At 44.3% G+C, this 27,004-nt stretch overlaps 1 protein-coding gene across 21 annotated transcripts in view; it reads right to left on the minus strand.

The window, feature by feature from the left end:
* The window catches only part of LOC137414453 (growth factor receptor-bound protein 10-like), a 248,558-nt gene that overhangs the window by 80,752 nt on the left and 140,802 nt on the right, over positions 1–27,004 (minus strand). For 19 of the 21 annotated variants that reach the window (XM_078781798.1, XM_078781804.1, XM_078781794.1 and 16 more), the window contains one exon: positions 25,448–25,513. The exons of the other annotated variants lie outside the window; for them this stretch is intronic. In XM_078781798.1, the coding sequence (XP_078637924.1) occupies positions 25,448–25,513 (66 nt within the window). The remainder of the gene's footprint in view (positions 1–25,447; positions 25,514–27,004) is intronic. 21 annotated transcript variants of the gene reach the window in all.

Below are 27,004 nucleotides of genomic sequence, written 5' to 3' on the forward strand. Positions count from 1 at the left end.
GAGGACACGGAGACGACTAGTTTTCAGAAATCACACGATCCATTGTTATAATGAAAATCGTTTCCCAGAAGTTTTGCCTCTCGTGAGGTTGAAACAGTGATGAGCTTTTATGGCTCGAAAGGAAAAGAAGACAAGCGTAGGGGGGGGGAAGAAAAGGACTTGTAAATGATAGGGTGTCGAGGAGTCACTTAAATGCAACCATTGCCAAAACGCCTAAACCGCTGAACTTGACTCATCCAGCCTTGGCTGAAGTGACACCAAATTCCCAGAGTCTGGTCACAAGTTCACCTCAAAAACCCCAAATATCCTTCCAATGTAATATTAACTGATCAAGGATCAAAGCAGCATGACTAACTTTGCTTCCGGAAAGCAATAAAGGGTCGGCACAAGACACCAGCATGATGGATTCGTATGTTGTAATACAGGAGGTTCCAGAAGGAAAACATTTAGATCATTTCCACAGCTTAAACATGAATATAATCAGAATATGAGAGGATTGGAATAAATAAATAAATACAGTAAGTGAATGAACAAACCACATACACTGCTCTGTAACCGCAAAGCTCGTTTGGGAGGAGGCAAGATTCGGTTGTGGAGTTGGGTCAACTTTGGGATGATTTACAGGAATCGGTGTTGCTGGTGCCTTTTCCGTGGAAATGCTAAACTATAAATCAAAACTGAGCTTTTGTGGAAATAAATGAGAGAATGCATTAGATATGCTCGGAATAATCAAAGAAAAACGAAAGGAAAATACAACTCGATATGTTAAGATGCTAACACGCGCATGCACATGCACCAACGGGCACACGCACGGGCAGACAGACAGAGACACACGCAACGGCAGACAGACAGAGACACACGCAAGGGCAGACAGACAGAGACACACCCAAGGGCAGACAGACAGAGACACACGCAATGGCAGACAGACAGACACACGCAAGGGCAGACAGACAGAGACACACGCAAGGGCAGACAGACAGAGACACACGCAAGGGCAGACAGACAGAGACACACGCAAGGGCAGACAGAGAGAGACACACGCAAGGGCAGACAGATAGAGACACACGCAAGGGCAGACAGACAGAGACACACGCAAGGGCAGACAGACAGAGACACACCCAAGGGCAGACAGACAGAGACACACACACAAGGGCAGAAAGACACACACACACACACACACACACACACACACACACACACACACACACACACACACACACACACACACGGACAGACAGACAGACAGACAGAGAGACACACACAAGGGCAGACAAACAGAGACACACAGACAGAGAGACACACAAGGGCAGACAGACGGAGACACATGCAAGGGCAAGCAGACAGAAACGCACACAAGGGCACACATTCAGAGACACACAGACAGAGAGACACACAAGGGCAGACAGACGGAGACACATGCAAGGGCAAGCAGACAGAAACGCACACAAGGGCACAAAGACAGAGACACACAGACAGAGACACACGCAACGGCAGACAGACAAGAACACACGCAAGGGTAGACAGACAGTGAGACACATGCAAGGGCAGACAAACAGAGACACACGCACACAAGGGCAGACAGACAGAGACACATACAAGGGCAGACAGACAGAGACACATGCAAGGGCAAACAGACAGAGATGCACACAAGGGCACACATTCAGAGACACACAGACAGAGAGACACACAAGGGCAGACAGACGGAGACACACGCAAGGATAGACAGACAGAGAGACACACAAGGGCAGACAGATGGAGACACATGCAAGGGCAAGCAGACAGACGCACACAAGGGCACACAGGCAGAGACAAACAGACAGACACATGCAAGGGCAAGCAAACAGAGGAAACACACGCAGACAGAGAGCGACAGACAGACAAGACAGACAGACACACACACACACACACACACACAAACACCTCAATCAATCAGATAATTTATTATAGTGGACACATTGGTTAGACAGCTCATTACAGGTAAAAATCAAATATTCCGGTCAACAGCGAAGGGCGAGTAGACTCCAAATGCTGCCAAAAGTTGCCGGCATGTATTGACAAAAGAAACGTGAAACGTGACCCCGTTTACTGCTGTCAGTTGACAGAAGGCGTGTGAATGTGCAGGCGAGTGGGAAAACCTCAGTGACAGCACCGAGAAGCAAATTCTTATTTAAATACTGACCTATGGACGAAGGCTTTGCCTGATTTTATCGACTCGTACGGATACCACAGAAACTGTTCCTGCCAATTCACCAACAAGTCCAAAATGTAGAGGCCTTCCAAGCAGTGCGACCAAGGAGCTGGAAGGGCGGCAGCGACCAGCGTCGTTGGCACACCAGGTATTGTAATCCCAGTCACGGTTCCTGATACGCAACCTCAAGCTGCACCCGATAAGCTTACGGTCAGCTAAACAGGCTCTGCTCAGGCGTGCAGCTCCCGTCCGTGTCTGGCATGTGTTGCCAAGCATCATGTGTAAGAAGCCAGATCTTTTCATCGCATCGGGACAAAAACGTGCAAGAGACGAGCTCGTTAGACTGACATCACTGCAGATGCAGATTGTTTTTTTTCTTGTTTTGTACACAAGATCGAGGCTCGTGTAAGAGCTAGCATTAATCATAAAAAGACAAACGGACATATAAAACGTAAGATAAAGGGAGAGTGAGACAAGATGGGGAGAGAGAGGGAAGCACACAAGCACAACAGCAGCAGAGAACAAGGACATCGGGAGATCTGTGGGAGGGAGAGGGCTTGGGGGGAGGAGGCATGGGAAGGGGGGGAGGGGTGGGAGAGGTAAAAAAAAAACACATGGACGCTGCTCGGACTTCCAGGAAAGAAGTCGGAATATGAAAAAAGTGGATCTGGGGTGAATTAGCGGGGGTAGAAAAGATCAAGGTTTTGGATGGGGGGAGATAAGAGATGGTGGTGAACAGCTGTTTTAAAGACCTGGAGGGAGGTGTGGGATTGAAGAGAGTGAGGGAGTTCGTACAAATGATAAGTACAAATGTACAAATGGATATGTACAAATGGGGAATAATTCCGAAGTGATTTGTTGGAGGCTTTGAGGAATGGTTCAGAAAGAATCAAGAGCAAAGCCATTTCACCTACACCTGTATTTATTCCTTTTTATCTCCTGCCCTGCAGGTTTGTTTACCATCCCTAAGTTATTGCAGTCATTCTGTCTACTGAATTCATTGTTTATGGAGTTTAGGGTTTTGCTGAGACAGGCAGCTGAGATGAAAGCATTCTTATTCATATCAGAGGGCAGGACTGTGTGGCACTTGAAGTGAAATACAGTACAGTACCGTAAAACGTGGTACCGACATTACACCTGCTTCATCTCAACGTAAAACAGATGAACTGTGAGTGTTAGGAAACATGTTTTTGTTGGCATACTCCTCCAGATACTTCCACGTCAAATATCAGATGACCCAATGTATGAAGGAAATATCATTCTGTGTAAGTGTGCCACAAAAGGTAAAAATGAGAAGACCCTGTCCGAGTTACCTCCGCCCCCGACGGTGCGCGGAGGTTATGTTTTCACCCCTGTCTGTTTGTTACTTGGCAAAAAAAAAATTTTTTTTTTTTTTTTTTGCAAGTTGTTGTTCACTCCGGTTTGTGTGTTTGTTTGTGTTTGTTTGTTTGTCTGTCTGTCTGTCCGCTCACTTATACTTGCCTACAGGTCACAATTTTAAACCGATCTTCACGAAACTTCACCAAATGGTAGAGTTCGTGGTCCGACAAAATCCTATATATTTTTGGGGTCAAAAGGTCAACATAGGCCAAAGGTCAACCACTTTTTTTTAATTTCTAAAAGCCTCAATTTTCATCCGATTGACTTGAAATTTGAATGGGATTTACATATCGGCAAACTGAATTCAACCACCAACTATTTTTGAGATCAGCTTGGTCAAAAGGTCAACATAGGCCAAAGGTCAACAACCATTTCAAATTTATAAAATCGTCAATTTTAATCCGATTGACTTGAAATTTGAATGGGATTTACATATCGGCTAAACAAATTCAACCACCAACTATTTTTGAGATCAGCTTGGTCAAAAGGTCAACATAGGCCAAAGGTCAACAACCATTTCAAATTTCTAAAATCCTCAATTTTCATCCGATTGACTTGAAATTTGAATGGGATTTACATATCGGCTAAACAAATTCAACCACCAACTATTTTTGAGATCAGCTTGGTCAAAAGGTCAACATAGGCCAAAGGTCAACAACCATTTCAAATTTCTAAAATCCTCAATTTTCATCCGATTGACTTGAAATTTGAATGGGATTTACATATCGGATAAACAAATTCAACCACCAACTATTTTTGAGATCAGCTTGGTCAAAAGGTCAACATAGGCCAAAGGTCAACAACCATTTCAAATTTCTAAAATCGTCAATTTTAATCTGATTGACTTGAAATTTGAATGGGATTTACATATCAGCTAACTGAATTCAACCACCAACTATTTTTGAGATCAGCTTGGTCAAAAGGTCAACATAGGCCAAAGGTCAACAACCATTTCAAATTTCTAAAACCGTCAAATTTAATCCGATTGACTTGAAATTTGAATAGGATTTACATATCGGCGAACTGAATTGTGACAATGACTAATTGATTAGATTTTGGTGAAGATCTGGATCTGCATACTAGAAGTTCTAAGTGATTCTTCACCATTGAGAGATCGGGCTAAAAATTATTTATCGCATGATATTCCCAAAAGTTGTGGATGGATTCTGCCAAGACTAAGTGGATGAGTTCGTTAGGTGACAAGAACAAGCTGATTAGATTTTGGGGTTCGGATACAGATCTGTGGCCTCTCAGTGGGATACAAAACGTTAACTGTTCAACCTGATGGAGATACACGCTCTACTGAACAAAGTATCCGAAACTGTCATTCCACCGACCCTTAAATAGCCACACCGGTGAGCTCAGCTTTGTTAAGAACATCTTTGCTGGTATTTTGGCGAAGAAGATCTATATTTCTCTAGCTCAGAAAATGAGCACACAGAAAGTGAGACTGAGTGCACATTTGTTAAATGTACACCATGAATATCTCTCCATACAATGTACATTACTATTATGATGCTCCACATTAAACTACCCACTAATACTGGCATGCAGGTTCCTTGAACATCAGTGTCCTCAGACTTGAATGTAAAAGCTGCAGACTTTACCAAGGTGGTTATACATCTTTCCCTGTACAACATTTTGGCATGGACAGTAGCGTGTCAGATGAGCCTACATTTCAGATTTATGCAGAGGTCCCAGATAATGTTCATTTGAAGCTCCTGTCTCTTCTACAGGATATTGGGTTCTTGAAGTCCGAGGAAGTTAAGATAACACCAAAGTCTCTCTGTCTCGGCTTGCTGGTGAAACGTCTGACTGGCTCAACGTGGGTCCTTGGTTTGTTGAATAGGTTGGGTCACTGTGAATCCCATTCTAGCATACTTGCATTCTAGCGCTGTAGCTCAGTTTCAGCTCAATCACAAACAGGTTTACATCCCAGCTGGTTTCCAGAAGAAAAAAACTAAGTTCGTCTGTGACAATATTGATTTTGCGGAAGAGACTGGCTCTAGATGGGGATGTCCCATTACACAAATTGTATCATGATATAGCATGGTCAGATGGGTGGTAGAGCATCTCAGGCCCATCCCTTGAGAGGAAGGAGAGAGCATTGAAGACTGCTGCTTCTTCACTAATGTTTTATCATCATGGAAGTAGACAGGGACCATCACCAGCAGACACCCACCTTCTCTCCAGTGATGGTTGCATTTGCTACTTCCATCACACTCACTGCTTGGATGTGGCCAATGCTTAATGAAGGAAATAAACAAAGGATCTCATACCCTGCTGAGCTAGACAGGTTTCAATGCAACACTAAATGATGGTGATGAGCTCATCAAGTCTGCCATCACCCACCTTCCTGGTATTAAAGCATCTCCAACAGATATGGACACCATGAGCACCGTTTTAAGACGTAACGTTGAGATAGCAAACAAATTGGCATCGAGAACCATTGTTTTAGAATTCAGCCAAGCAATCTATGCAAAGACCCAAGGTATCTGGTGAAAAAAAATGACAAATTCAGTGAGCAGTTGTTAATTCACCTTTGCGGTGAATTTCATACCAGCATGGCATTTCTCTCCATTCTGGGTCAACCATTTCGTGACTCCAGCCTCTTTGGTGTACTTATCGTGACCGGGAACATCGCTCATGGGTCAATCAATACTGTACTCGATTGAAAACAGTAGCCTAGGGGACTAGGGCAATCCATGCCCACAAGTTGATGTTGAAGGTTGAGATCTAAAGCACTACTCAAATCTTTAGCTGATGCTGAAAGGGACAAAGTGGTTCAGCTCATCATGAACCTGATGGATTTGTTCCCATCTTCACTATTTAAGGACTAGCTCTAAGCATTGAATGGGCTGAGATTATCTCTGCATATGAAGATGACATCAGTCACCGGCCTTCGAGCATCGATAGACCCCTCAAGCATTGCCCGACCGACCTTCACAAAATTGCATTGACCGACCGCTCAAGCAGACTCATTACTTCTAACATATGTCGATGATCCAACCATTGTCTCACAACATTGCAGTTTGGTCCAAGCTACCATCGCCCTTCAGCAATATCCCTACAATCTTGAAAACTGACTCATACTGAATCACATAACTGCATCTCCACCCAAATATATTTGGAACCTTTCTCACTCCAGACAGACATGAATCCAATGCACATCCAACCATTAAACCTTTCAATTAACAACCTTTTCTTGACCGACATCCAACATGACTGGGCATCATTGTGGATACCCGTAAGACCTTTACACAAGTACAGAAAGACTAACTCAATGCCAAGGCGAACCACAAAATCAACACTAAAGCACTCACTATTACATCCTGTGGACAACACAAAGAATCACTTCTTACAACCTACAAACAGTTCACCCAAAACTACCATCAATTATGCCAACCCACATTGGGCTGCCACTCCTTCAGACCATAATATATAAAAACTCCCCAAAAAAATACAAAACAAGAAAGAGCAATGAGAGATTACAGACCATAATCCGGACGTGTTTTAAGGCATTTGTACAACAACAACAACAACAACAGGCATTTTAAGGCCATTTTCACTGCTAGAGCGGGGGTTAGCCATGACAATCTTCTCCATTTTGCCCGATTTTCTGCATCTCCCCTTGTTAACCCCCTTGCCCGCATTTCTTCTTCCACCACCTTTAGCCAAGTCTTTCTCGGTCTTCCCTGTCTACTTCCTTCCACATTCATTTCCATCATTCTTCTCAACCAGTCACTTTCATCCTTCCTGAACACATGACCAAACCATCTCAACCTGAATCTCTTCACAGCATCCATCACAGGCTCTATTCCCATCATCTTTCGCAATTCATCATTTGTCTTCCTCTCTCTCAACGTTACTCCACACATCCACCGCACCATTCGCATTTCCACCCTTTCCAGCCTTCGTTGCTGTTCTACGTTCATTACCCATGTCTCACTCCCACAAATCAAAACACTTCTCACACATGCAGCATACACCTTTCCCTTCAGCTTCAACGACACTCCCCTCCTCGTCAGCACGCCACTCAGTTCCCGAAACTTCTTCCATGCACATCTCACTCCAGCAACTGTTGCCGAGTCTGATCCACCTTCTCCATTCAACATGTCTCCTAGGTAACAAAATGTTTTCACACCTTCCAGCTTCACACCGTCTCCAAGATCCAACTCAACATTTCCTCCATCTGCATATCCCTCTGTGCACACCTTACACTTGAATGTAGCTGCCATACTGGTTAATGACCCTCTCAGACCACTACATTTTTGATGAACCCACTCTGCGCACATTGTACATTGAATGGAGTACACTCCGACACCCTTCCTGCATTGCACACAGCACACGGCCACTTCCCAGCTCTTATTTATTTATTTTTTATTTATTTTTTTATTTTTATTTTTTTTTGTTTTGTATACAAGATCGAGGCTCGTGAAAGAGCGAACATTAATCACACAGAAAGACAAACAGACACACAAAACAAATAACATCGGGAGCGGTAGACAAGATGGGGAGAGAGGGGGAAGGACACAAACACAACATTTGAGAGCAGGGACCGAGAGACATGGAGACATCGAGAGAACTGTGGGAGGGAGAGGGGTTTGGGGGGGAGGCATGGGAAGGGGGGGGGGGGATGGGAGAGGTATAAAACATATGGACACTGCCAAGACTTCCAGGAAAGAAGTTGGAATTTCAAACAAGGTGGATCTGGGGTGAATTAGTGGGGGTAGAAAAGATCAAGGTTTTGGATGGGGGAAGATAAGAGATGGTGGTGAACAGCTGTTTTGAAGACCTGGAGGGAGGAGTGTGATTGAAGTGAGTGTGGGAGTTTGTTCCAGAGGCGGGAGAAAAGAGGAATGAAAGAGTGAAGGTGAGCAGAGAGCCGAGATTTCGGCAGTTTAACCATCAGAGGGTGGCTGGCAGATCTTGTGCGACCTGTAGGAATATTTGGGGGACAGAGCACAGAGAGAGCTGGGGGAGCAAGGCCGGAGAGGAGTCTGGTAGAAGACAGAAAGACCACCTACCTGCCTGCGGTGAGTGAGTGAAAGGCCCTCAGAGATAGCTTCATCGCGGGAGATTCCAATGATTCTGAAAGCTTTGGATTCAACAGCGTGAAGCCGAGCCAGGTGTGAGGCAGGAGCACCAGCCCATAGGGGAGAACAGTATTCCATTGAGCTGCGGATGAAAGCCTTGTATGTGGTGAGGAGCTCAGGTGTGCCTAGGAAGGACTTCGCACGACGGAGGATGCCCAGTCGGCGACTGGCTTTGGAGGCCAGCTTGGAAATGTGGTTTTCCCAAGAAAGATCATGGCAGATGGTGAGACCCAAAAGCTTGAGCGACAGAACTTCTTGGAGAGGATTGTTGAGAAAGTAGATGGGAGGGTTGTCCAGTCGATCTTTTCGGAGAGACATAGTAAGAGTGTGAGATTTGTCAGGATTGAAAGACATGTTCCACATGTTTGACCAGTCTGTGATTTTGTCCAGGTCTTCAGAGAGTGAGGAGGCTGCAGACTGCCGATCTGAGGTAAGAGGAATGGAGCGGCAGAGAGTGGAGTCATCAGCAAAGAGATACAGAGGATTTTCCAGAGAGTCGGAGAGATCATTGATAAAGACCAGAAAAAGCACAGGGCCCAGCACACTGCCTTGGGGAACTCCAGCCTGAACGGGAAGGGGAGATGAGAGAAATCCATTCAGGGCCACACGTTGACTACGACCAGAGAGGAAGTCCGCAAGCCATGCATGGAGATTTCCATGGATACCATAGGAGGAGAGTTTGGTGAGCAGAGCTGGGTGCCAGACCATATCGAAGGCACGTGATATGTCAAGGGAGACAGCTCTGATTTCCTGTTTTGCATTGAGGACCTCCATCCATTGTTGAGACAGCAGAAGCAGCATGTCCAGAGTAGAGTGACCTGGTCTGAAACCAAATTGATGATCAGAGATCAAGCCATTGGAGAAGAGGAAAGATTTCATATCCGAAGCAATGATGGATTCCATGACTTTGCTGATAATTGGGAGCAGGCTGATTGGTCTGTAGTTGCAAGGATCTGTTTTTGCACCTTTTTTGTGTAAAGCGGTAATGTTTGCTGATTTCCAGGATGCTGGCAGATGACCTTGAGCAAAAGATAGGGTGAAAAGAACAGAGAGAGGGTGAGATAGAGCGGCAGAGCACGATTTTAGGACCCGTGGGCTGATGCCATCTGGTCCAGTTGCAGAATCAGAGTCGAGGTTTGACAAAAACTCCTCCACCTTGTCAGGAGAGAAGGTCACAGAGTCCAGGAGCAGTTTGGTTCGACTGGGAAAGGTGGGAACAGAGAGAGATGGGTTTGGGACTAAGGATTTTGAGGCAAACACAGAGTTGAGGCATTCGGCTTTGTCACGTGCGATGTCAACTGTGTGGCCATTTGAGGTAAGGGAGGGGATGGAGGGGGAACAAACACCAGAAACGGATTTGACCAGACGCCACCAGGATTTGGAGGAAGGAGACAGGTTTGAGAGTTCATTCTTGAGTGAGGAGAGATAGTGCTTCCTGGCACTCCTGAGGGTAGACACACACTTGTTCCGAGCTTGGTGGAAGGAACTGAGATTTCCTTCAGTTGGATTAGCCTTCCAAGAGGCAAAGGCAAGTTGTTTCAGGGCAACTGCCTCACCACAAGATTCAGTGTACCATGGACGGGAGGAAGGGTAAGACAACTGAAGGCGAGATGGGATAAATTTGTGCATGAGAGAGATCAGTTTGCTTTGGAAGAATTCCCAGGAAGAATTGATGTCAGAGGCAGTGGAGATGGGAGACCAATCCAGACGATTGATGGCTGCTTGAAGACCGTCCCAGTCGGCCTGAGTGAAATGCCAGACTCGTCGACGCTGAGGAGGCTCTCTGAGAATGGCCAGAGAGATGTCCACTTTGACAAGCACATGATCAGAAGAACCGATTGGAGCAGAAGAAGAGCAGCAGACATTAGCAGGGAAGTTAGTCATAACCAAGTCTAGAAGAGAAGATACTCCATTGGCTGAGATCCGGGTCGGGAAATTGACAGATTGTGTCAATCCCAGTGAGTCACAGAAGTCCTTTGCTGAGGTGCCATGACTGGTGAGAGAGGAACCCACACCCAACCAGGTGGCATGATGACAATTGAAGTCACCACATATGAGGAAGAGAGAGTTGGGATGAGTGGATAGAAGTTGGTCCATGTTGTCAGACAGTGAAATGTAGATGGAGTCATCACTGTTTGGGGGACGGTACAGAACACATATGAACAAAAGGTGGGAGCGGAGAGGAAGCCGTAGCCAGAGGTACTCCTGGGGGTGAGGAGGAGAGAGGGCAGTGCAAGGAGAGTGAGGAAGAGAGTTTTTGATAAAGATAGCCACCCCACCACCAGGCCGAGGCTCAGGTCTATCATACCGGAGGAGGGAGTAACCAGGAAGAGATATTAAGGAATCAGAGACATCTTGAAGGAGGAAAGTCTCTGTTAAGCAGATCAAGTCTGGATTGTCAGAAGCAACCTGTATGGAGAGATCAGTCAGGTTTGAGCGAAGGCCCCGGATGTTTGAGGTCCATACCGTTAATGAAGAGAGAGGGGGAGCATCGGGTACAGGACAGGGGAGGGGAGGAGTAGGTTAAGCTGTAGGATGAGAGGGGGAGGTAGGGAGAGCAGTTGTTAGTGTGTCAGCGATTGCAGAAGAGTTCCAAGAAAGGGAAGGATGAGGAGGATGAAAGGTTTGAAGGTGAAGGGATGAGGCACAGAGAGGGGTTGTTTGAGGGGGGGCAGAGGAAAGAAGAAGGTTGGGGGGGGGTGGAGGTATGAGATAGAAGGGAGACGAAGTGGGGAGGAGGCAGCTTTGAGGAGGAGGAGGGGGGAGGAGGGAGAATTGGAGAGGAATGGTATGGGGGGAGATTTGAATGGGAGGGGTTGGGGGGGAGTTTTGAAGGGGAGGAGTGAGGGGGGAGTTTAGGAGGGGAAGGGCAAGGGGGGAGTTCAGGAGTGGAAGGGCAAGGGGGGAGTTCAGGAGTGGAGGGGTAGGGGGGGAGTTTAAGAGTGGCGGGGCAAGGGGGGAGTTTAGGAGTGTAGGTGCAAGGGGAGGGATTTGGATGGGAGGGGCAAGAGGGGAGTTTAGAAAGTGGATGATTAATGAAAGACGAACATTGAAAACAAATTGGGTTTGTTGTGATTTTCAAGTTAGCAATCCGGTTCAGAATGATGGAGGAGGGATGGAATGAATGTGAATTTAGACCATGTAGTGAGGCAGACGTATAAGATATTGAATTTCTTTTTTTTGAGGTGGAATGAGTTGGAGAGGAAATTGAGAAAAGCCTTTTAAATAGGAAGAAAAACAGCGTGTTGTAAAATACCACTGAGTAAAACACTGAAGGGGAAAGGTTATACATATTTAAATAATATTTAAACAGAACCGTGAACAATCTTATGTGCACAAAAATACCAAATACCACCTCACCACATGCTTTAGCACTTGCCATCACCTTCGTTTTTCCGATATTCACCTTCAGACCTTTTGTCTCCATACATTCCTTCCACTTGTTCATCTTTTCCTTCAGTCCATCCATACTTTCCGCAATCAACACCAGATCATGTGCATACAACAACACCCACGGTAAACCCTCCTTTACGTTCCGAGCCAGCACCTCCATCACAGCTACAAAAAGTAGTGGACTTAGCACTGACCCCTGATGCACTCCCACCTTCACCTCAAACTCACAACTGTTCCAGTCCTTCGTCCTTACAGCTGTGCGCACTCTCTCGTACATTGCCATCACTACTCTGATCAACCATTCCTCCACTCCTAACTTCCTCAATGCCCATGTCACTACTTCGCATAGAATCCTATCGAATGCTTTCTCCAGCTCAACAAACCCAAGAAAAAACTTCTTCCACTTCTCCATGAACTTCTCCTGCAACTGCCTTACAATAAAGAGCGCGTATGTTGTTCCGCTTCCTGGCATGAATCCAAACTGCATTTCGTCGATCTTCACCTTCTTCCTTATCCTCCTCTCCAACACCCTTTCCAATACATTCATTCCATGCTCCAATAACTTTATCGCTCGGTACGAGCCACACTCCAGAGGGTCACCTTTCCCCTTGTATAGAGGGACGAGGGTACTCAGTTCCCAATCCACTGGAATGCAGCCTTCTTTCACCACCAGATTACAGATCTCTGTCATTCTCTTCACACGCCAACTTCCTGCTGCCTTCAAAATATCTCCCACAACTCCCGTCGGCCCTCCAGCTTTTCCACTCTTCATTGCTTTTATCGCTTCCTCAACTTCCTTCTCAATTATCTCCTCTGCCGGTCCTAAAACTGAGTTACTCTCTATGTTGCCATCCCATTCATTATCTGCATTTAATAGCATTTCCATGTATCTCTTCCATTAATTCCATCTGGGTCCACAACGATTTGTCCCACTTCATCCTTCAAGCAACTCACCCCCATCACATCACACCTCTCTTTCGCTATCTGCGTTGCAATCCTGAATACCGCTCTCTGACCCTCTTCTGAATCCAAGCGTTCTCAGAACATTTTCCTACATGCCTCCTGCGCCTTTGCTACCTCTTTCTTTGCAGCCTTCTTGGCTGCCTTATAACTTTCATGCTCTGCCTTTTCTGCCCCCGTACCCTTCGCCTTCTGCCACTCCTTGAACTTCTTCCTCTTCTCGTCAATCCTCTTTCCAACTTCATCATCACACCACCATGTTTCCAAGTGCCTCGGAGGTCCTTTTGTCCATCCACATACCTCACCAACAGCTCCCAACAGACTATCTTTCATTGACGTCCAACCACTTTCAAGCTCAACCACATCATCCTCGAACATACTCACCCTCTCTTTTAATGCCTCCCTCACCGTCGCCTCTTTCAAACTCCACACCTTCATTCTCGGTTGGTACTTCACCCGCCGAGCTCTCCTCGCACCTTTCACCCTTGTGTCGCAGACAACCAAGTGGTGCTGTGAAACAGCCTCCTCCCCCGGGATCACCTTTGTGACCCGGAGGTGCCCCCTATCTCACCTACGCACCATTAGGTAGTCAATGGTTGTCGTCGACCCACCTGACGTGTATGTAACAAACTTATTATCCTCTTTCTGGAACTGAATATTACAAATCAACAAACCAGCTGCATCAGCAAACTCCAAAATCCTTTCACCTTCTCCATTCCTCACACCTCACACCACCTCACACCTCACACTTTAAGGCTTTTGTGTTAAAACAAATATGGCGGCCTCACCACGTGACCGATGACGTCATCATTGTTATTATTTTTCTCCACCAATTTATCCTTAGATGACGCCTAAGAAACTTCATCTTGATTGGATGAAGTTTTGTACTTGTCGAATTATGACGTCATAATGGAGGCACTGATGACATCATCATTAACACAAGTTATTCCCCATGGAGAGTTCTCTACAATAAGCCATGTCTCAATTTTTTTCTATGCAGCGCTTTCAGAGATATGGAGGTGCAAAGTTTTTCAGTTTTTCCAAGATGGCGCCCATCCATGTGACCTATGACATCATAAATATAATTTTAAAATTCTACAGGAGGAGCTGCACCGATGATGATAATTTCCTGTCAATCAGACCAACGGTTGCAGAGAAAACCATATTTATTCTGTGCGGACAAACAGACAGATGAACAAACATACAAACAAACGAAAAATGACTCAAAGAGCGACACTTGGCAAAGCAGAACAAAGTCGAATGGCACTCAGTAGAGCATCCTTTTGACCTCAAAACTAATTAGTGATTGACTTCAGTGGCCTGATCTGCAAATCGTCTTAAAATTTTAATTTAATGGGATGAAAATTGACAATTTTAGAATTATGGCCTATGTTGACCTTTTGGCCTATGTTGACCTCAAAAATAGTTGGTGATTGGTTTCAGTAAGCCGAAATGCAAATCCCATTCAAATTTCAAGTCAATCGGATGAAAATTGAGGATTTTAGAGATTTGAAATTGTTGTTCACCTTTTCCCTATGTTGTCCTCAAAAATAATTGGTGGTTGGTTTTAGTAGGCTGATATGCAAATACTATTCAGATTTCAAGTCAATTGGATAAAAATCGAGGATTAAAGAAATTTGAAAAAAGTGGTTGACCATTGGCCTATGTTGACCTTGTGACCTATGTTGATCTCAAAAATAGTTGGTGGTTGAATTCAGTTCGCTGATATGTTAATCCGATTCAAATTTCAAGTCAATCAGATGAAAATTGAAGATTTTGGAATTTTTTTTAAAACGTGGTTGACCTTTGGCCTATGTTGACCTTTTTGCCTATGTTGATCTCGAAAATTATTGGTGGTTGGTTTCAGTAAGCTGATATGAAAATCCTATTCAAATTTCAAGTAAATCAGATGAAAATTGAGGATTTTAGATATTTGAAAAAAGTGGTTGACCTTTGGCCTATGTTGACCTTGTGACCCTATGTTGATCTCAAAAGTAGTTGGTGTTTGAATTCAGTTCGCTGATATGTTAATCCTATTCAAATTTCAAGTCAATCGGATGAAAATTGAGGATTTAGACATTTGAAAAAAGTGGTTGACCTTTGGCCTATGTTGACCTTTTGACCCCAAAAATGTATAGGATTTTGTCGGACCACGAACTCTACAATTTGGTAAAATTTCGTGAAGATCAGTTTAAAATTGTGTCCTGTAGGCAAGTATAAGTGAGCGGACAGACAAACAAACACACACACAAACAAACACACACACAAACAAACACACACACACACAAACCGGAGTGAGCAACATACTTTTTTTTTGCCAAGTAACAAACGGACTCAAATGCAATACCCTCTCCTCTGGCGAGGGTAATTGTAGACAAGTCAGGAGATGACGATGGTTCACGAGCGAGCGGTATTCAATGACAAAGGACGGACTACTTTGAAATGGCCGTCCTTTGTGACCTTTAAAAGTCAAAACCGACATTGAAAATATATAAATAGGAATGTAGTATCTGTTATGAGACTAGTTAGCTACACAATACCGAAAATTCGGTTCGATTCCGACAACTCTGAAATTTTGACCTTTGTGACCTTGAAATGTCAAAACGAAGGTTACTGACCTTGAAATGAGATAGAAAATAATGTATAATCAGTTATGAGGTTAGTCAGCTACACAATACCGAAAATTCGGTGAAAAATGAAATGAAAAAAAAAATTTTTTTTTAATTAAAAAAAAAATTAAAAATCGAGCTCCGTGGGGCTAGACACATGACATTGGCCTAACCAAATATCGAAACCCCCTGTCAGATTTCACCAAACCCCTCGGAGAAGATGTAGCTTGAACTCGATTACCCCCTAAAAAGACATCTTTTTCGGGCGTGGCTCCGCCCACAATGGGTGCAATACGCCCACTCAAGGCAGGACACAACTAGATCTATCTCCCACAACACAACAGGACACAACACAGCTATCAACCTCCCACCCAAGTTTCATCAAAATCGGATGACATCATCGGGTAGTTATGCTGCAGACACACAGACACACACACGGACAGACGCACACACATGACGAATATAGTGGTCACTTGATAACTCGTGAACCAATGAGCATTTCTGACTGCCAATAATAACTTAGAATGACAGAGGATGTCTTTGAAGGCCAGCTTTGATATGTGGTCAGCTAAAGAGAAGTCTTGACCGATGAGGCCTAGAAATTATACAGATTGAACCTCTTTCAGTGGCTGACCATGGAAATAGATATAGGTATAGGTTGGTTCATTTAATGATCCTTCTGGAGTGAATGGGTGAGACTGAGATTTTCCAGGATTAAAAGACAAATTCCATTTATTGGAGTAGCATCCAATCAATTCTACATGTGTGTGTGTGCATGTGTGTACACGTGTGTGCACGTGTGTGTGTAGATGTGTGTACGTGTGTGTGTGTGCATGTGTACGTGTGTGCATGTGAAAAAAATAAATTACAGCACATATGGGGGCAGAAATATTTCCATTGTCAGAAAGAGGAGAAAGTGTTTCAGGCCAGAAACTTGCTACACCCCAGCAAGTTTCGTGTACAAGTCTGCTTCGTGTACAAGTCTGCTTTTCATGTTAAATGCCATTGTAGTTCCAGCTTATCATTCACCTCCAAAAATATTTTGCCATAGAACATCATCACTGATAACTGTAATCTTGAGTTTGCCATTTCTCATGAAGAGTTTCATTTTACTTTGGAAAACTATTAAAGAAAACTATCAAATTCACATCAAAGGTGCAGATGAAATGCCTGAAATATGAGGTCACGTTGCCCTTTAATTTTAAAATGACCGACGTAAACTTATTCAACACGAGAGAAACATAACTATTGCGTCCTTGGTCATTAACTGCCAATAATGATTCTTCACAACATATTTTAAACATGGTCTCTTTAACCCGTTCCAACATCATGTTATATACGAGTAGCCAACATAATGAATTTTCCATGCAAATGTATAACCTTGAGTGGTGATGATTAGATAAGAGAGAAAAATAGACAATTGTGTTACTACAGACACAAACCGATGGTTTTTGTTTTGTATAACAATGGAGATAAAAAAGGAAGAAGAAGAAATAGTGTCGGAAAATGATTCTGCAAATGTTCAGACATGTGTCTGGGCAAATAAAACACATTTTTATTGACAAAATAAGTTGTAAAACTGCAAGTCAAGAAAGTAAGCAGATGGAATTTAACTCGATCATTCGCGGTGACCTGATAATGACGACAAGAGAGCCAAGCAAACAAATTGAATGTTCAATCAAAACAAAAAAGGCTGGTAACTTGTTTATTTTCACATTTTGTTCTACATTCGGAACAACATATCAGGCAAATTCGTAAATACATGAAAAATAAACTGTCGCCAGTGCAGAGAGGAAAAGCAAAGCACAGCACAGCACAAGACTCCCTGTACCACAAACAACCTGAAATATTATAATTTAAAAACTGAACCAGCACAATCCATGCCGATTACATCACACCCAAGCAGTGCAGCAAACAAAGACGACAGAGCACCCAGGCAACAAAAGAAACACACGAATAGTTGCACAGCACGGAGTTCTATCATCTCCCCAGTGACATCAATTTGATCATGCAAATGATGGAAATACCAAGCAAATGGCAGTTTATTTGGAAGCAAAAGGCCTCAGATTACAGTGGGTAAAAGTCCCCAATAAGCAAATTCAAGTGGAAAACAGCAGCATTGCAAGATGCCCCAGAAAAAGGATAAAACTACAACCAACTAGCGTGAACGAGAAGCGGTCAATAGAAAATGTCCCAGGAAGTAGTGCATTTCAGAGGGACAAGAAATGTAGGAATCACTTGCAGCACACTATGTGTGTATATGTATATATATATATATACAGTCACGTGAAAAAGTAAGTACACCCCATGTAAAGTTTTGACTTTTTCAACATATTTCAACATACAGCTATTTGATCTTCATTTCAACAATATTGATAGATAAAGGTGATATAATATAACAAATATCATGAAACATATACATTTTGTAGTCCATTGTATAATTTAAATACACATAAATGCAAATTTCGCATGTGGAAAAAGTAAGTACACCCCTACATTTATCACTACTTCAAATACCTAAAATTAGAATCAGGTGCACCAGCTCAGGTGCAAATGATTAGAACATCGTTAGAGAGGATCTTGGAGGAACCTGTCTTATTTAAACCTCAGACATTTAGTTTGGTTTGCTCTTTGTTGTTGAAGTGTGCAGCGTCACCATGCCGAGATCAAAAGGGCTCTCTGATACATTCAGAAAGAAGGTTATAGATGCCTACGAGTCTGGGAAAGGATTTAAAAAGATCTCCAAACAATTTGAAATCAATCATTCGACCATCGACAAGTGGAGAAGATTCCAAACAACTGCCAACTTGTTCAGGCCAGGCCACCCCTGCAAGTTCAGCCCGAGAGCAGACCGCAAGATGCTGAAAGAAGTCTCTAAGAACCCCAGAATGTCATCACGGGACCTACAGGTAGCTCTTGCCATTGTTGATGTCAAAGTGCACGAGTCTACCATTAGAAAGAGGCTGCACAAATTTGATCTACATGGGAGGTGTGCCAGGAGGAAACCTTTGCTGTCCAGAAAGAACACCAGGGCAAGACTAAAGTTTGCCAATGAACACCTGGGCAAAGACCAGCACTTCTGGAACAATGTGCTCTGGACAGATGAATCAAAGGTAGAGCTATTTGGCCACAGTACCAGAAGACATGTTTGGCGAAAACCAAGGACAGCATTTGACCACAAGAACCTGACACCAACTGTAAAGCATGGTGGTGGAAATATTCTGGTTTGGGGCAGCTTTGCTGCATCAGGGCCTGGGCAGCTCACCATCATATAATCCACTATGAATTCTTCATTGTACCAGAGGGTGCTTGAGGATAATGTGAGGCCATCTGTCGGAAAGTTGAAGCTCACCCGAAGGTGGACCTTGGTTACCAGTACTGGTATGTTTACCAGTAAATCCACCAAGGAATGGCTGAAAAGAAAGAAATGGAGGGTTCTGGAATGGCCAAGTCAAAGCCCGGATCTAAATCCCATCGAGATGTTGTGGGGGGATTTGAAACGAGCTGTGCATGCACGAAACCCCTCAAACATCGCACAGCTGAAAGAATTCTGCATGGAGGAGTGGGCAAAAATTTCTCCCAGTCGATGTCAGAGACTGGTAGACCGTTTTAAGAAACGCCTACTTGAGGTTGTTTCTGCCAAAGGGGGCAATACCACCTATTAGAGCCAAGGGTGTACTTACTTTTTCCACATGCGAATTTTGCATTGATGTTCATTTAAATTATACAATGGACTACAAAATGTAAATGTTTCATGATATTTGTTATATTATATCACCTTTATATAAAAAATAATAACCACCTTTAGAGGCCATTTTTCCCCGCAAAGCGGGGGTTGGCCTTTTTCGGGAACCGTGGTTGTTGTTTGTTTTTTGGTCCCCTTTTTGAAGCAATGTTTTACGGCCGGATGCCCTTCCTGACGCCAACCCTTTCTGCCACCTTTAACGACAAGCAGGGAATTACCAGTGAACTGGTACTCAATTAGCCGACCTCGGAAGGATGACAGGCTGAGTCAACCCCCCTGGCGTTAATTCAGCGATCGACCAGGATTCGAACCCAGGATCCTTGGATCATAAGCCGGCACCCTAGCCGCTAGCCCAACACCAAAACCTTTATCTATCAATATTGTTGAAATGAAGATGAAATAGCTGTATGTTGAAATATGTTGAAAAAGTCAAAACTTTACATGGGGTGTACTTACTTTTTCACGTGACTGTATATATATATAGATATATATATTTATATATGTATATATTCAGACCCCTTCACTTTTTTCACATTTATTTCAAAAAGTATTTCACATTTTTCACATATATATATACAGTCACATGAAAAAGTAAGTACACCCCATGTAATTTTTTTTAATTTACCACATTATGGTACCCAGGTTGATATACTTTGGATGAAGTATGGTCACTGTAATGACGTTTGAACTTTGACCTTGAGTCAAGGTCACTAAAGGTCAACAGAAAAAAATGGCGACATCATTTTTCCGATTAGTAGGACCCAGTGGAATACATTTATAGTGGTTGCCCCAAATTAACATGAACTGCACACGAACTTGAAATTGAGAACATAGGCCCCCCCACTACTGCTCCAAATCACATTCCCATTTCAAGTTAACTTTATTTTCCTTTTAAAAGTTTTGGCCCCAGGTGTCCAACAACCACAGCTACAGGTAACAACCCCTACCACAGGTTGGACTGCCCCTCCCTGCAGCTGTTCCAAATTCCCTACGGGGACCAATTCTTCTGAGGCTCTATCTCCCGACTCCCCTGCATCCAAATCCAGCTCGGAGCCAACACACTCCCCCTGCTGGGTATCCAGTTTCGGAGCCTCTTGTACCCAATTGTTGTGCATGGTGAGGGTCCCCTCGGTCACTTCCACCTCCTCCTCAGACCGACTCACCTCAACCCCCAAACTCTTTTGGGCCTGGTCAACCTTGTCCTCCATGGGACTGTCCCACTGTCCCAGGTCCCTAACCGCTGTGTCACATCATGCTCATTATTCACATCAATCATTTCTGCCCCCCACAGGCCTCCATCATTACACACCCGGTCCGGTTCCGCCACACGGACCCCCAATAACTCTTGCTCTGCACAACTGCACTTGTGCAGCAAGGATCCCAAACCATCCCCCGGTTGTTGTGTTGTGACATCCACCCGGCCCCGATAACTTCCCAGGCCTTCATGTATCCAACATTCCCCATTAAAATTTTCACATTCCCCATTCAGCTGTAGACACTCCCCTCTTTCCAATTCACATTCTGCTGCAATACCCTGCTCCTGTGCCCCACGTGAAACATTCTTGTGTTCTTTCTTTATTTCATTCGTCTGTTCACATGGGGTTCCCGTTTCTTTAATCTGAGCATCCACTCTTTCACTACCTCCCCTCATTATCCCCCTCAACCCATCAATTTTATTTTCCAATCATTCACTCTGAGCATTCATGTCTTTCCTTTGGGCATCCATTTTTTCATTCAATCCCCCTATCTTTCCTTCCAACCGATCACTCATTGTGTCCATTTTATTACTCTGAGCATTAATGCTGTTATTCAATCGCTCATTCATGCTCTTCATAAATTGCATTAAGGCCTGGGTATCTACCGGCGCCATCTGTACGGCGGGGGAAGTTCCATTCCTGCTCCCCACCCCATCTACAATAGGCTCACTTCGAACCCAGGCATTTTCCTCACGCTCGTCCAACTCGGCGTCCGCCATTTCGCCGTTGGCTAACGCGTCTGCGGCTCGCGTATTTTACCTCAGGAATAAAACAACTTTTAAATTTTCGAACCATGATGTCGCGCTTCGCACACTCCCATCGACTATCAAAATTTTATCACCTCCGACTAAAAACTTTTTGCATCCAAATGCCGGGCACGATGTACGCCCGACCGTGTCGATCTCGCCCACGGACAAAAACTTGTCCGTCGGGTCCGTATTCCACTCCTGACTGACACCAGTTGTCCTGTGGCTGGCTCAGTTAACACCGAGCATCACCACGGATGGAATCGGGCTTTAATGGAGGCGTTTATTCAATCCAATGGCGGCCGATACGCGAGACGGAATGAACAGTGCCGACTTACCTTCACAGCCCGATGCCTTCGACCTGAAAACAATTGAACTCACACAAACACGGGATTTTGAATAGAACAGAAAATAATAAAAGGGTTTATTTAAAATAACTATCGAGAAAGGGAAACGCGATGATAAAACTAAAACCAAGGTTGGGATCCCGCACACCTCACTTCACATACAAGACAAGGGAAAGAATTAAATAAAATAATCGTCGTGTTTGGGGTTTGTGTGGGCTTATCTGTCTGGATGTGACCGTCAGGAATTGTCCAGGATGGTCAGCTCCAAGCGCAGCCGTACGACTGCGCTCCGGTTGGCGCAAACCGCTCAGGCGTTGGCGCGAACACCGCTCGCTGCACGGTCCGTCCCGCCCACACAGCACAGCACGCAGGTACCAGGAGCACGAACAACAGAGGAGGATGATCGTCGGCACTGGTCTCTCCACCAAAGTCCAAAGGCAAGAACAGGTCAAAGCACGAAGGGACAGTCAAGGGAAGGCAAGAGGCAAAGGGAAGAGAGAAGCGGAGGCGAAGACAGGCAGATGCGAAGAGAGAAAATGTCGGTCAGCGAGTCGTTTTGCTCTCACGGTGTCACATCGGCCCTCCTCTTTCACCAACCAGTGCGTCCTTTACTTGTCACCTTTCACGCCCTCCGCACCGATTGGCCATGGTGTCATCGGTCGGTGGCCAATCAGTGTGCCGCTCCTTCACCTTTCATACCCCCAATCACGGGGAAGCTTGTTGTCCTTTCCCCGACCAATCAAGTTCTCCCTGCTCTGCCAATCGGTGGCCTACTCCTTGCTTGCCCCTCCCCTGGCCAATCACTAGTTCTCCTGGGCATGGCTCTCAGCCTGCCTGATCAATGTGTGAAAGCCATGGTCTACCACTGCGCAGCCGCTGCCTGCTTGTCTTTCCGGTCAGTCCTTATGGCGGCAGGGAATTCATTCATGTGTGCACTAAGGGCCTATCGAAGTGTCTATAAGAGTGCGTTGCCATATGGGACAAAGGGTAGATCACAGAGGGAACGACACACAACAGTTTTATCCTTATTCCCTAATTCTAGTTACCAAGCCCCGCCCCCTCGTGGCGGGGACACAGATACGCAGCTTACTTCGACATTCGGGCTAGACAAACCTTATTACAGGTGAGGTTCCCTAGCACGACAGCCGGACACCTACCTATGCAGATCTACCTAGATCTAGATATTCCCCTACCCCAAAATTCATAACAGTATGTTGGTACACTGACATGAGCAGGGCTTTTTGGGAGTTTCGGTATGGATGGGTGATTGTAGACATGTGCAGTTAACGTGATGTCTATGAGGATGTCATCGAAAAGTGAATGTGCTGTCAGTGTTTGTTTACTTCATTCCTCACTTTACTTAATCTTCTTAAATCATATGATATCTAATTCGGCCGGTGGGTGGATGTGTGCATTTGTGCATGTGTGCATTTTGACTTGTATGCACTCCTAAACCGCTGGGCAGAATCCGTTTATACTCGGTGGTTGTACTCTGGGTATGCATGGGAACATTCTACCAAGTTGGAATGGCCATCTGCAAACTTAGGTTTTTACTTTTGTGTTAAAGTGTGGCAGTTTTATGTTAAAGTTTTTACACACCCCCACCCCCATCCCCACTCCCATAGATTGCGGGTGTTTCTAATCCAAAAAAATTCTGATAAACACACGCTAGTGATATATTTTTGTCCACCGCACTGTTCTCCCATCTCTCCTCTCCTTCCACTCTTCGCCCGCCTCGATCCACACCAATCCCTCCTTCCCTACTACTGATACTCCTACTACTACTACTAAGCCTCCTCCAACTCCTCAACTTCCCTTTACCCTGACTGCATGCCTTTAAAGCTATTATAATAAAAGCACTCATACTATGTCTACAACTACTACTACTACTACTACTACTACTACTACTACTGCTAATACTACTGAGCTTTCCTGTGCCCTGAGCACATGCCTTTACAGCCATTCTAAGCACTACTCCTTCTCCTACGACTACTCCTCCACCTACTCCTCCACCTACTCCTGAGTTTTCCTGAATGCATGCCTTTTAAATATATTTAAACAAAAGCATTACTCCTACTACCCCTTCTCCTTCTACTTCTCCTGAGCCCATGCCTCTAAAAGCATTCGAACAAAAGCACTACTACTCCTTCAACTCTTATTTCTACTCTTACTACTCCTCGTCCTCCTCCTCGTCCTCCTACTCGTCCTCCTCGACCATCTCCACTACTCCATCGTGAAATTAAACTGACTGATGGAATTTATGGTGTGTGGGTAAAGCACAGACATGATGGGCCAAATGGCCTCCTCCTGTATCCAAGTCCACTGCCATCCACCCAGACCACAGCCCTTATGCAAATAATACTTCTATAAATATATTTCACACATTACCATCCACTTGTGATCGATCTCACAACACAGCAGGAATAAATTACTGCACAAATGCAATTAAATCAAAGATTACTCCAATGCTGAAAGTTTCCTCAGACATTATGTTCAAGCGTTATTGGATTATCCATGTGCAGAATCAATCATCTCTAATGGCATGAGCAATGTAAATTAATCCGTCAACGTGAAGGTAAACGTGGGAACTTTTATATTAAGGTTTTTGCCCCCCCCCCTACCCTCTCCCCCTTGCCACTCTTGTAGGGAACGGGCCTTTTCTAGTCCTAAAATTATGCTATAAACAAAATGCGTTTTTTATTTCCTTAAACTCATTTGTACTTCAGACACATTTCCACAGGCTGGTGTTGGCCTGGTATTGGCTTAGCGGTTAGGGTGCCGGCTTGGATCCTAGGATCCTGGGTTTAAATCCCGGTCGATCATTGAATTAATGCCGGGGGGTTGACTCAGCTGGTCATCCTTCCGAGGTTGACAAATTGAGTACCAGCTTGCCGGGATGAATGATCCCGGTGTGTACCCTGATTTAGAATAGGTACACTGTATCCCTGCGCATCGTAAGAGGTGACTCAGGGTTGGTGTCAGAAAGGGCATCCGGCCATAAAAACATTTCCTCAAACAGGGAACCATGATTGCCATGGGGCCCGCAAGGCTAACCCCCGCTCTAGCGGGGAAAAATGGCCTTAAAACGATCATTCATTCATTCATATTCACAGATTTCCACCAACAAAATCCAGATATGCCTCCGAGCAATAACTCTTTTTTTTTCATTAAATAAGCAGGGTTGTGCAGGTGCGCAGGTATCAGAGGCATTCTCCTACCTTGCCGCATGGCTTCCTGCAAACCCTCATTTCTTGCAAACAAGCAGAAACCACACGATGAGCAATTTTTGGTGGAGTGGGAGTAGAAGCGACTTTAGATTTCCCAAAAACGGCTCTCTGTTTACCGTTTTTGGCTCCAATGTGTAAACACGCGAGGACAAGTGTTCACAAGTAATGACCGGGATGTGGCAATGCAAAGCTCTCGAGCCCACGTAAAGCCTTTTGACTTCAACCATCAAGAAAGTCGAATTACTGTGACGTGGATTCACCAAACATTAAACGGCACAATTGTTTTTCTTCGGCATCGATCTTAGTCTCGCGGTGGTTGCGTTTGCAGATGAATCAGATGCAGGAAAAGGAGTTACCTTTTATGCAGTCAGCATGACAAAGTATCCGAGCTGATTGTAACAATTCCAGGCCGATTAAAAGTAGCGAGGGGAAGGAAGGGTACAGCAAGTCTTATCAGAGCAGAAACAACAATTGTGCCATTGTGAAAGGACACTACCCACCTTAGTGACAGTGGAGGAAGAAGAGGGGGCTCGCAAGGTCTCCAAGGAACCTGCTGGAAGCAGACCCTGCCGATGGAAGAAGGAAAAAAAATCGCTGTTATTCAGAAACACAAGTTAGAGAACAGCTTGTAAATAGAGTTTAAAAAAAAGAAAAAAGAAGAGTTCAAATTGACTTGTGATCTCATGATGCCTGAGCATGGTTCTGTGATCTACTGACCTCTGAGGGTGGACTTAGGTTAACCTGCATTTGTCCAAATGGTTAAAAACAAAGAAAAACAAGCATTCTGAGTATTGCGCTGCAATACATGTCCCCTGCCGGCAGTCTGTCGTCCGGAAAACTGTTGGGGAAATTACCAAAGTTCAAAGTGCCATAACTTTGTCAAAAATGATCGAAACGTCGTGAAGTTCGAACTTGATCTGTAACTTATCATGAGGAAACCATGTACCAAGTTTGAAATCATTAGCATTAAGAGTTTAGAAAAAAAGCCCGGAAAACTGTTCTTTGCGTGACAGACTGACAGACGGACAGACTGACAGACTGACAGACTGACATACTGACAGATGGAGGGACGAAGTGCAAACCTATAGTCCCCTCCCGGTACACCGGTAGGGGACTAATAGAAAAAAAAAACACAGATGGCTTGTGGAAAGTTGGAATTCTCATGGCAACATCTGACAAATCCTATGTGAAGTGACATCACAGTTGAGCAAAGCACTCTGGGAATTTTAACGATGGAGGTGAACAGTCTCTCATTTGCTGTGAAACAGCATTGTGTCATGAGGTTTCCAGTAAAGCAAAACGTATAAACAGCCATCCCAATTTAAAGAGAAATAGTTGGGTGATGCACACCTCTTGGGTAAAAGTGCATTTGAATGGAGCAAAAAATAAATAAATAATCCACGATGTACACAAACACGGATTGGATTATGTGCACGTGAAATCAAGTGTCGTGGCTCCTGCAAACACTTACCTGCATTGAACAGTTCATTTTGGCAACAGCATCAGTGCACGATATTGGTACAGAACCATGTACCGTAAAATGGGGGTGAATAGGGACAGCAAGGTGAATAGGGACACAAACTGAAAAAAAGTTCGGAAACTTTTTTCGCTGAAAATTGATAACCATGCTGATTTGTTGATATTTGGGTTGAAAGTGTTGTCTTGTTTTTTAAAAAGCAACTTATAGTCCCTATTAACCCCATATATGGGTTAAATAGGAATAATGTTGTGGTTGTGTGCTTCCCCTTCTCTCCCCATCTTGTCTTCCGCTCCCTCTTTTTGTATATTTTGTTTGTCTGGTTGATTTGTTTGTGAAATAAATGTTAGCTCTTTCACGAGCCGCGATTCAGTATACAAAAAAAAAAAAAAAAATAAATAAAAAAAAAAATAGGGTTTTTATGGCTGTCCTGATTCACCCCGTTTTACGGGTGAATAGGGACAGTCACTAATACAAAAAAATAATCATCAAGAAATAGGGACAGCTTGGAGAAACTTTTTATCCCATTTTTTTTTTCATTGGCACCGTGGTTTATATTATGGGTGCATATTATGTGCAT

The sequence above is a fragment of the Myxine glutinosa genome, chromosome 7 (assembly GCF_964187855.1).
Source record: "Myxine glutinosa chromosome 7, kmMyxGlut1.1, whole genome shotgun sequence".
Classification (NCBI taxonomy): domain Eukaryota; kingdom Metazoa; phylum Chordata; class Myxini; order Myxiniformes; family Myxinidae; genus Myxine; species Myxine glutinosa.